At 44.2% G+C, this 12,410-nt stretch overlaps 1 protein-coding gene across 1 annotated transcript in view; it reads right to left on the bottom strand.

Moving 5' to 3' along the window:
• The window catches only part of prdm5 (PR domain containing 5), a 33,684-nt gene that overhangs the window by 4,608 nt on the left and 16,666 nt on the right, over positions 1-12,410 (bottom strand). The window contains exons 13-14 of the mRNA XM_080032408.1: positions 11,358-11,451; positions 3,991-4,076 (exon numbers count right to left, since the gene is read on the bottom strand). Of these exons, the coding sequence (XP_079888534.1) occupies positions 3,991-4,076; positions 11,358-11,451 (180 nt within the window). The remainder of the gene's footprint in view (positions 1-3,990; positions 4,077-11,357; positions 11,452-12,410) is intronic.

The following is a 12,410-nucleotide window of genomic DNA, read 5'->3' on the forward strand; positions in this document are numbered from 1 at the left end:
ACAGCAGTGACACCTAAAAGACTCTTGGAGAAGTGAGAAGTGTGGAGATAGCGAAGGCATGGTTCCCAGTGCCACTCTTTGGGAAGCTGTTTCTGACAGGACTGGCTGATAGCAAAAAGGCTCTACCCATTTAAAGCTTAGTTGTCATGGGAACAGGGTGAATGCAGGAAGTAAGGGGTCCTGGGAAAGGCGCTATCATGTGGGCGGGGCAAGGAGTGCCCAGTGACACAGGATACAAAAGGAGGTAAAGATCAGGTTCACTGCATGTGTGTGTGTGTGTGTGTGTGTGTGTGTGTGTGTGTGTGTGTGTGTGTGTGTGTGTGTGTGTGTGTGTGTGTGTGTGTGTGTGTGTGCGTGTGCGTGTGCGTGTGTGTGTGTGTGTGTGTGTGTGATTAAGTATGCAACTGTTTGTCTGCATGTGACTGAATAAAGGGAAACAATGCAAAGTAAAGCAGTGAGTGTGTATGTGAGAAACAGACTCGGCGATGATCTCTGGGATGCAAATGTCCACTGAAATCTTCTGCTCACACAAAAGATCACTCATTTTTTACACGAGGAATACATGCTTCTTGAATGACTAAAGAAAAAGCATAGACTATACAGGATTTGGAGTTCAAAGGTCGGGTAAACACATGGATGGACTTAGGTGATTTGGTGTACCCAGAATGCATCTCTCTGACCCCCGGTAACATCGAACATCTGTACCTGGTGACCTTCACTCTTCAGCAGCTGTTCACTAATTTGACCTCTGACCCATCCTCTTCTTCTGAATCTGACCACTCAGCTAAAGAGCACATCTATGAATGCAAAGATGGACTCTCCTTTATTTACTCCAGAAGGGCCTGTAGCGTCTCATGTGTCATGTTAAATATGTTGGTATTTGTAAAAGCAGCATGGCAACAGGAAGTCATTGTGCTCTTACTATGGGGCTTCAGGGTGATGTGGGAAAATCAACCAATGCCTCATATTCCAAATGTTTTTTTTTTATTACGCAAGGAGAGCAATAAACGCTGTCAACTCATCACTTACAAATGGCTATCATTCTTTCTTTCTTTTTAAAAATCAAACTTTTGTTCACATGTGTTTGGGAAACATGATATTTGAACTGTATTTATATATTTATCAGAATTCAAACTTTACAGCAGGGCTCTGATTTGTCCGTACGCTCTGCTCAGTTTTTAAACTGGGTATAATCACGACACAGACCCATCTGAGGAGTAATGTGTAGAAGCACTGTGGATTTGACACCATAGAAAGGTACTAGGTTTTACATTGAGGCTGGTTGCTGCCACAAATCGGGCTGGATTATACAACGCAGCACCCATAAGCAGCTGGAAGCAGGGCTAAGCAATCAAACACTCAACTTCACTAGTTTGTTTTGGCTTTTTTACCATGCAACAAAAGACACAGCAAACTGGGCCGGAGAAACATGCCAGCTAAGAAAGGGAACGGGACATTTTGCCTTGGTGAACTACTGTGGTCTGTGGATATATAAAGACCAGTGCAGATACCAAGCCACGTCCTTTCACAGTAAAGGTGTATGTTAATACAAAGGGAGTGAGCAGGCCTTTCCTTTAAATGTACTTGATGTACACTGTATGTACTCTGCGACTACATGGAGAGATTTCTTTGCATTGTTGGACCATTTGAAAACATAGTATGAACAAATCTCTTGTCCAGTGCTTCCCTTTCATGAAATGTGAAATGGGAGCAGCACATAAAAACCTGACAACTGACATGACATCATATTAAAGACAAACTTTAGCAACTTGGGGGTTTGTGGCTAAGTTTTTGGTTGTGAGAAAAGCTGAGCCACACACAGGTGAAGAGAAGAGATACACACACGTCTGTTATGCCACTCAGTGAAGCCCTCTTTCTTTGCCGTGTCAACACAGATAGAAGGGCAAGTGCATCATGGGCTCTGATTACTGTTTACCACAGCACCTCAGCTCTGTTTGGAAGGTCTGCGTCTGTACACAACAACACTTGTAATCCTTATACAGCACTGCGTGTGTGCATGTACTAGACAAGTGGAACAGGATAATGAGATGGTTTCTTTTGAAAAAACTGACAGCCCTACCACTTACGGTCCACTTTTTATTTAGTCACACAGAGTCATCAATTTATCTTTTAAAAGCCTGTCTGAGTTTTAAAGTGTCCAAGTGCAAAAAAAAAAATATCAAACCGGAGATGGAACCTTTTTTTTACATGGAAAGTGTGTTTGTAATCAAACAACATCCACCCTCACATCTATGTGAGATCAAAACAATGTTGTGAAAGATCTGTTAATATGCACAATGTCAGCAGTTCACCCCACTGTGTTTCATTTGAGTGTGCAGATGATGTGGTTTGTGGTCATAAACACACACACACACACACACACACACACACACAAACTCCAAAACGCTTCCATCTCAAATGGTCTAATCAATATAAAAACTGAGCTGCAAAGACTCTTTCAGACAAATGACATTTGTTTTGCCCGACAGTGACTTCATCCGGCTCTGCTGTTTGTAACTGTTCAGCCCATATATTTCAGGGTCGCTGTGAGCAAAGGCAGATCTGGGAACATTAGGGAACAAAACATCCGTCAGTTTAATCAGCAGCTCGCTATAGAAAATGATACCTGCCTGTTTCTAGTGAGAGACGTGGACATGCGAGCCTGGATTCCTCCATTATCAAGGGGTAGCAGCTCTGGACAGCATTAACAGGGGGACAAATCTTTTCAAAGGAACAGTGTCGACAGGCTCCGACTGTCACAGTCAAAGCTGTGCAAATTGATGATGGAAATCTTCTTTGATGAAACACATATTAAGTCTCGTTTATCACTGGTGGCACCAACAACACAACATCCAGATGCTCACACACAAGAGCTCATGGAAAGTGTTGCTCTGGGTTGGAGACGTGACGCAGAGAAAATAAGTCCATAGACCATAGACCATGCATAGGTCCTCCCAACCCAGGGAATGACCTCATGAGAACAGGGCACCTTTTCCTGTCTCCACCCCTGAGCCCAGCATGAACTCACTCTACATTTACATCTTCTGGCATCTGACTCGTCTGCATTAGCACATGGTTTATTATCTCTGCCTCTTTGTGTCAGTGGGCATACAGTAGATGATGTTTATGAAGATCCTGTAAATGTGGCCATTAGTCTCTTGATTAAAGTGGTAAGGGGGTTTCACATGGGTTGTATACAAAGGAGACCGGACTGTTAGAATGTATTTATCCTCAAATCTGAAGCAGAAGTGATTTGGACACCTGACCTGACACTATATAAACATCCCTATCTCTCTTCACTGCACTCATTTTGTATTGTGGAATCTGGTCATTGGTGCATTTAGATGTGAATTGGCCTTTTTTTCACAGCAGACGTTTTGACCTGTCAGAGCAGGGAAATCACAGGTGTTACGAGCAATGATGGCTCGGTGTTGTTCAAGTGTCCCAGTGAGTCTGGACAGTGTGAAAGTGAACCAGCGTGAACAATACCAGGAGAATGAGCAGTGAAGCAGCTAAATAGTGTCTTTGTGAAAGAGACATTTGGTCAGGCTTTGTCTGGTTGCCATTACTTTCGTAACCTCAGTTGGTAATAATTGCACCATGCTGTGTGACACAATAAGAAGGATATACAGTATCTATGCAAAGAAAAAAAAAACAGTAACACTTAAAATTGTAAAAAAAAAAAAAAATCCCTCACAGCTGTGTTTTGGGGAGCAGAGATGGGTAAATCCCAATCAACTGGCTGCGACTAGCCAGACAGTTTACACACAGGTAGGGTAGCCCTTGATTTGATGCACCAAACAGTCACCAAGACATTACGATTGCATTCATGGTACGATATAATGTCAAATGAGAATGATATTATTGTGTGTACAGAGTAGAGCAGCAATGAAGAATACAAAATCATATATGCACAAAACAATATTGAATAAGTATAAAGGACAAACACACCCTCCAAACAGGAGCAAAGAAAGAGGGGGTAAAACTTACACGGGTGTGTGTGCGGATGTGCATCTTCAAGCCGTCGTTCTTGCTGAAGGCTTTGTCACAGTAGGGGCACTGGTATGGACGCTCACCTGGGGGAAAACCAAAACAGAGGTGTCATTCGTTCACCCCTGAAAATGAAAACTGTTCCACACTTGGCTTAAACTACAACTGTGCCAAACTGATGGACATTCCCAAAAAAGGCAGAAATGCTTTCAATCATACCTACTGTACATTGCATTCACACACAATCACAAATGTAAAAGGTGAAGTCAGCGATTATCGAATAAAACTTGTTGTCAAAATCACTTTTTGTCAAAATCAGAGAATATCTCCTCACAATCAGCTACCATACGTACTGAGTGTGGGGGGAGTGTTCATACACAGCCCAGGCTATGTTAACGGCCATGTTTCTAGTATGGTCAGGTAGCGGATCCTAAGGAGATATGAATTGACTTTGATAAAAATCAAGCTTTTTCCAATCACTGACTCCACCTTCAATATATTATGTCTAATATAATTTAAGTGTCCTCTCCATAATTCTCTTGAACACAGACCTTTATTGCCAGGTAAAAGACAGGAAACAGAGCTGAATTAAAAACATGCTGAAGAAGTGTGACGGCTCAGGTGTGTATTACTGCCCCTTTTCCCTTCCTGTAAGATTACATTCTTGACCTGCTCAAATGCAGATTTGACCATGCTACCGGTAGACCTGATATCTTTCACTCAGAGCCATTCACTTCTGATACACCTTGACTATCCACTAGCACAGCAAAAAAAAAAAAAAAAAGCTTCTGTTGGCTATACACTTCATGGCTGGCTATCAGAGCTAGGGAGGACTGGCCAACAGTTTAGGAGCACATCAGAGGGTGATGTGGCTTATCCCAGTTGGATCAAAAAGCAGTCTATGCCAAAAAACTCCTACAGATCCCTATCGGAGCACCCAGCGATGATGACAAAGAGAAAGTGACAGGCTGTCAGTCAAGAAGTCCGCTGACACATGGATCTGTTTACTGCGTGCCGATCCACGGGCCAGATAGGAGCACCAGGGCTGATTACTAATCTATTGAAGGGATATGAGGTAACCTATAGAACCGCACTGAAATGAAAGTCTCAGACAGACGGAAAAATACAGTTTAAAACTGATAAGAAACAAAGAAATTCTGAGTTCAATTATTATTTCATAGAAGCTAATGCATATTAAATACATCTGCTGAGTTCAGAAAATTAAGAAAAAGAATGTCCATATTTGCTTAAGTCTGCGTCCTCGTGATACAGTATAAGACATGACTCTCTTCTGAATTGATATGTACTGAATGCCTGCAAGTGCACACAGTACAATTGAACTAAAAACAGAAGCCCGCAACGACACATTGGTGCTCATTGCTTCACTACAACAATGTCATTTCTCATCCGCTTCATAGTAATCTAATCCCTCTTTAGTGACTAAATCGTTAAACAGGCAAGCAAGTCATTTTATTGAAGGGGGAGATGCTCTGCCCCTTCAAGTAATAAGGTTAATTAGCTGTGTTTCCCTGGGAATTCAAAATGCAAAAGATGCTTATTAAATCAGAAAATACATCTAGGGAACATGATGAGATGGGTCGTATTACAATGCTGCTATAAACACAACAGTGCTGAAGGAATGTTTCTCTCTCCGCTTCCGTACAGTGTTACACAGTCAATATTCTATGGAAAGAGGTTAAGTTGCAGAGACACATGTTTCAAGGACATTCGGGGCTGCCTTTGACACATACAGTTATTGCATTTAAATGATTTCATTTGAATACTGCTGAGACTGGTTCATGGATCCGTGTGTGGGGTCTGACTTTAAAAATGTTTATCATTAGGTCTTCCGATTGTCAATGGACTACAATGGTTATATGTAAACAATTTACGTGACAATCTAAATCCTGTGTCTTTCAACATAGCAGCACCGGCAGCTGTCCCGTGGCAGATGCACAAGTCGTGGTCTCAACCCCACCGTAACCCCCCGCCCCCTCTCCAGAAGAGGGCTATAGAGGAGCACAGGGAGGAGACACAAGACACAAAGTAATAAAATGTGTAATCTCCCGTTGGTTGTGGAAAAGGCTAAACGTGACATATGTGGACTGATTAGTGAAAGCATTCTGTCCCTAAAAAAAATCCCCTTCTGTGCAACTTCAGCCTCTAGCGGGCCTTTTGTTGACAAACAGGGAAGTCTGAATCCCAGATGTGTTTTGAGAAAGAGGAGAGCAAATCCTATGTCTTATGTAGCATGTGTGGTATCGGGTTAAAGACCCCGCGCTAGCCTTGGGGAGTCCTGGGGAAGGCATTAGTGTGCTAATAGCAAACCGGAGCACAGTGTGCCAGTGTATACTTCTGTGGCTTGGATCACATCCCTCCAAGGAGCTGGCTATTGTCAGTTAATACACAGCGCAGAAGACCACACCCTGCTCCATACTGACTGACTCTGAGTGCACAGCAATTCACCTACTTAACCTATACACTCTCTGGTTATGGACATGTGCGCCTCAGCTGGCAAATGCAAGCAGAGAAAATAATGGCATTCATTTTTTTTTAACGATGGCCACTTATGGATCACATAACCCGACTCAAAACCACTTTTACCCAACAGTCATGGCTTCTCCAATGGTTCAACCTGCTCGCAGTTGAACGAGAGCAACTCAATCCCCAACCCTAACAGGAAATAAACAAATGCTACTTAGGAACCTAAGGAGTAACATTCTTGCAACATTTGCTCTTGTTATTCGTGCGAGAGGCTCCGTGTCTGTGTTGCTGAAAGTTACTGTAACTAGAAACCCCTCCACTTACTCTCCAGATTGAGCCAGATTGTTTGGGGATTATGAGGGGTGGCTGCAGCACTGAGCCGCGGCTTTACGTGTGTGTGGAGATGGTAACTGATTTAGCATGTGCTGTGAAACAGTACACCATCTCTTTGACCCAGGGTGTCTCCCCCGGCCCCTGCTGTGGCCCTCACACTCCTTGTCTGCTAATCGATCCGTTTGGCACCCCTCGTGTGTGTGTGTGTGTATGTGTGTGTGTGTGTGTGTGTGTGTGTGTGTGTGTGTGTAGGTGTGTGTGTGTGTGTGTGTGTGTGTGTGTGTGTGTGTGTGTGTAGGTGTGTGTGTGTGTGTGTGTGTGTGTGTGTGTGTGTGTGTGTGTGTGTGCGTACAGCCGGGTGTCTGGTTAGCAGATGGTCGGCTCTGTCGCCTTTGCCTGCCGCATGGCGATGGTGTTATGGAGAACGCTTTGTAGCTTCGGGGCTGCGGCCTGAAAGACATTAGCGCTGTCCGTCAGAGAATTAATTCCCCGGCTCCCTCCGGTTCAGGCAGTACAGTGGCCCTTGCGCTGTCCTCCCCTCTGCCCCCTGCGTCACATGCCGACAGAGGGTAATGTGATAGCGGGCGTGTTGGGCGATGATAAGAGATGCCTTTGATGAGCCACAGGAACGCCCGACAACTTTTACACTTGACCTCTCCGTTCGAGCCACTTCCTTAAACGATTGTCCTAAACTTGTCCATGTGAAGGCAACCTGTATCAAGACAGACTCCCCTCTCCCCCTACATGCGGTAGATTCTAACTCCTGACACACGCCTTAAAAGACAAACCTCATTCCAAATGAAGTGTCTGTCTGCACGGCACTCAAGGGCATGCACCCAGAAAGAGTTACAACAGAGACAGAGGCACTATTCATCGCAGGGACAGTTCAGTACTTGGTGATTTTTTATTACTTCACAAGATTGTAACCATGACCGTAGTGAAGACAAACAAAGTCATCTGTACCTAAATAGGTTCAGTGATTCCAAAATTCTACCAGATGTCCATTTGAGGGGCAGTTGTTCTGTCGTCAGATCACTTTAAAAGCTGAACCGTGTAGCTCCTTAAAAACATCGAAATATGGCAGTGTGCAATTACTGTAACAAATGACACCACGAGCGAGACAATCAGTGTGCCCTGTCCAGTGCCAGTGGTGCACTAGACGCAGCTATAGTGCGTGTTTAAAACATTTAAGACAGGCAATTTACCAAGAACATGAGTCTGTGAGCTAGACGCCCAAATTGCTGCACAGTGGTTTGTCATACTCAGACGGGACTTAACAACTCTGGAAAGTTTTTTTTCGGTACTTATAATTATGATTATTTGATCTTTTATGGCTTCAATGGCGTGGCAAACACAGCATCCTTGTCAGCGAATTTTGAGCCAGTCCAGTCCTGACCTGAACACAGCCTGAAAGTCAAAGAGATATCTCTGCCTTTTTACTATGAAGGTTACCATCTTTTTTGAAATCCAAAACTACATTTCTAAAGTGGCACTTCAATTTCTGAGACGGTTCAAGGGAATATTGGCCTGGTCTATGTGTTGCTTTAGTTTTAACCCATTCATGTGTCCCGGTTGAATACGGCACATTGCAGTGTTTCTACTGGTTAGCATAACATAAAGCTTTCATTAGAACATTTCATAGTAGTACACACTTCAACATGTGCAAACACACTGGCTGAGCATGTGGAAAAAGTCATAATATTGAAGCCTGATTCATAATACAACATAAACACCAAATCAGCATTTTTACGGGTAAAAATTGCCACACCAACGTTGTTGTAAAGCAGCCCATGGACATGAGCTGTGGTGGCCGTGCCCATACATGACATGTCCCATGATGTCAGCGTGTCACAGAGGCACTGGGTTCTGTCAACATTTCCCTTGGCACAGATACTTTTCACGACCCCTCTACGCTTATTTAGCTCATCGTGGCACACGCGCTGGGAAAATCTACTCTCACCCAGCCCGTGATGCGGAGAAGGACACATTTGTAACCGAGAACGGGGCCAAAAAAAGAATCATTTAGAAAATGACAGACACATCCATCATGACTACCGAGGGCCACAACGTCTTCGACATCCTCATCCAACTTTTTGACAGCTCACGTTCTGTGGCTTGTCTGTGATCTCATAGGCCGCTCTCCCCTTCTGCGGCGCTAATGCTAATTTGTTTGAGCTCAACACGAAGTTCTTCTAACCAAATTAAATTGAAGAGAAAATCCAAGGCAAACATACAGTACATGAGTTGCCAGCTTCTTAACACTCTCAGTGTGATGTTTTTAGAAAATGTCCCTTTAATCCTCTTCTCACTCTACCCATTTTCTCCCCTAATGCTCCCCAGTTGTTTGATGGGTAAAATGATAGGGGGGGGGGAGCCCCTACAAAGTCCTCTGTGTGTAGCAGGTAAATAATCAATGCTGACTGGTTCCTGTGAAGCAGGAAGACAAACAAGATCAAGCTTTCCTGTCTGCCATCCAGAGAGAGCGCTGGATTTATAGGCTCCATGCCTCGGCCGGTGGCCTTCTTAAACAGGGTTACTGACAGACAAACTAGTGCTCTGTAAAGTTTTCCTAACATTAACACGGCTGTTTTATGATTTACACGTTTATCACACGATCTACTTGTCCACAGATGGGTTACATGAGCTGTTTGAGAACAACATGAGTCTTGTAAGGATAGTGGCTCAGGGAATGACTCACACACTTTTGACAAAAGTGGATCCCCCCCCCCCCCCCCCCCTTCGCACAAAAACACAACACAACCCATTCTATAGATTAAGGGGACAGATTTACAGCCAGTCAGGGTCAAGGGTCATCCGGCTGGATGCTTTCTTGGAGTGGTCTTTTCTCTCTTTACTCCTTTCTTTCTTTGAGGTGTCCCCCTGGCTCCCACCCCTCCCCCAGCATTCCTCTCTTTTGTTTATTCTATATAAATACAATCAGACTGGGCCGCGGACCACACTGGTATACATTCTCTCTTTCTGTTGGCCAGTCTCTCACACATACACATGTACGAAAACACACGCATACAAAGGACGCTGTTGACAAAGCATGGTATAGGCTTGTCGAAGGAACCATCGTCCTGCCGCTACTCACACACAGACACACACACAGACACACACACACACACACACACACACACACACACACACACACACACACACACACACACACACACATACACTCTCTCGAAAGCTGCGGCAAAAAGGTGGAAGAGTGAATGAAGCTGACTGAGGTATTCTGATGGTATAAGGTACTTGATGGCTCATTGGGGCGGGGTCTATGTTGGCTTGTAATGATGTCATGGATCCACCTTGGCATTTGGTTTCACTTACCGTACGGGAAGATAAAGACACATGAAGAGGATCGGTAGGTTTTATAGCTAGCTAGACAGACAGTAGTGTAAAGCAACGTATTCAATTCCCGGAAAAACATAGAGACGAAGTTCAGGAGGAGTGAGGATAAGAGGGAGAGGGCCAGGAGCGAGCAGAGAGAGAGAGAGAGAAAAAGAGACAGAAAAAGAAAGTAAAGGAAATTAGAGGCCAAGAAGTGTGTGTGTGGCTGTGCCAGCTCCCTGCACCAGTCTGTTGGTAGGGGAACGCACAGGAATGTGTGGCTTTCCCAGTTTAAGGCAGTTTAATGAACATCCAGGGCTCTGTCTCAGTGGCAGTGGCAGAGACCGGAGCAAACAGTGTGCCGTCAACATTGGAACTTTCCAATCACAAAATGTGCTTGGTTCGTTATGTGGTGGACGGTGGTGAATTAAGCCGCGTGCACTGTGTAAAGAAGGAGCTGCTTTAATCAGCTCTGAAGACATCTCTGAGTGTGTTCCCCAATACAAATGATCTGATGTGGCGTCCACTGACAGCTCCTTCTGATTGGAGGAGCACGCGACCAATCAAGAGCCTTGCAGGTGGAATTAAAAATTGGAATCTTCTTACATAGAAACCAAGCAACATCTACTACAATACTGTTAAAAAATAAATAAGTTAAGGGTTCAAAATATTCAGATTGTGGACGTGCTGCATGTACTGTATAGTAACCCTTGTACAACAGCGCATGTATAGAGGTTCTCTGACAGCGAAAGTTATCTTTTTAAATGATTTCAATTGAATGTATATACTGTATGTGCATGTAAAAGGTGCCGATGTGCACAATGTCAGGCTGAATGAATGAAGTGAAACAAAAGTAGCTATTCATCTTAAGTTTGAAAATCAGAATGGGTATTTAGGGGGAAGGGGGTCTCTGATGTTGCACTAAGAAAGACCACAGAGGAACCGTTCTGCGCCAGGTGTCCCAACTGATGCCCAGATGATTATTTAATTAAAGGACAAATAAAATATTTCTCTTTAAAAGGCCATAAAAAAAGAAGTTCAGTATGATTAAAGCTGGAATGCCAGTTAGAACGGAGCTGAAGTTTTCCTTTTTGACAGCGTGGACGTGTGTGTGTTACGTTGATACCCCACATCTTTCAACCCCTCGCAGGTGATGTTAATGGCAGCTGATGGAAGGTGGATTTCACAAAGCGCTGAAGTGCACAGGGGCCACTGACCTGTGTGGCTGCGGATGTGGACCCGTAGCGTGCCGTTGCTGGCAAACTTTTGTCCGCAGTAGGGGCAGATCTTCTCCTTCTCCCCCGTGTGTGTCTGCAGGGTAGAAACCATAACACAGGCATGTGGTTAGCGTTAAGAAAGACATTTGTTACATTCATAACCTCACATCCTTACTACAGTACAAAGTCAACGCTGATCCACTGCGATAAGACTTATCAGATACACATCAGAACAACCATTCCACTTTAAAGGGCTAGTCAGCGATTCTGGATAATGCTTGTTGTCAAAATCCCTTATGGCAATATCAGTGATCAGTGGCAAATCTGCTATACCTGATGGTCCAGTGTCCGAGCTGAAAAAGAAATCTGGTGTTAATACACAGCCTAGGCTCTGTAAACTGGCATGTTGCTAGCTATGGGTTGCCCCTTTGTTTACATACCAGTTTACCGAGCTATGCTGTGTATTAGCACCAGATTTATTTTCATTGCACAATGCACACACGGTACAGACAGATAGTGGATCTTAAGGAGATTGTCACTGATTTTGACAAAAAGTGATTTTGACAACAAGCCTTCTCCAGAGAATGGCTGACTCCACATATAAATATCCCCTTTGAAGCATTTTGTAACTGCATCATCTAGTTGGGTAAGAATAAACAACACTTCATTTTTCTCCTATAATGGGCCACTGACTAGAGGTGGACTGTAGTGAATGGAGATGCACATGTTGACATGACAGTGGATCCACAGCGAGCTGCCCTGGAGGTAGGATCAAAGAACACAAACCAATGCGGTTTTAGGGCAGGGTCCAAAGCCCAGGGGAACCAAAGGCCAGGGTGCACGTATGCATTCATCTCCCTCCACCTCCCTTCACCTCCCAGCCGTCCACACTGTGGGCTCATAAGGTCTGCACATGCAAAAACGGGGAAGCAAGAAGCATGTGGAAAGAGTGTACTACCTCCTCTACCTTCTTCCCCACACACATTCCCCTCCACTCCTCTCCTTGTTGAAAAGTACACTCTGAATTCCTCCTCCTGGCCTCCTCGCGTAAAA

The sequence above is a fragment of the Ammodytes marinus genome, assembly GCF_949987685.1.
Source record: "Ammodytes marinus genome assembly, chromosome: 8".
Taxonomy (NCBI): Eukaryota; Metazoa; Chordata; class Actinopteri; order Uranoscopiformes; family Ammodytidae; genus Ammodytes; species Ammodytes marinus.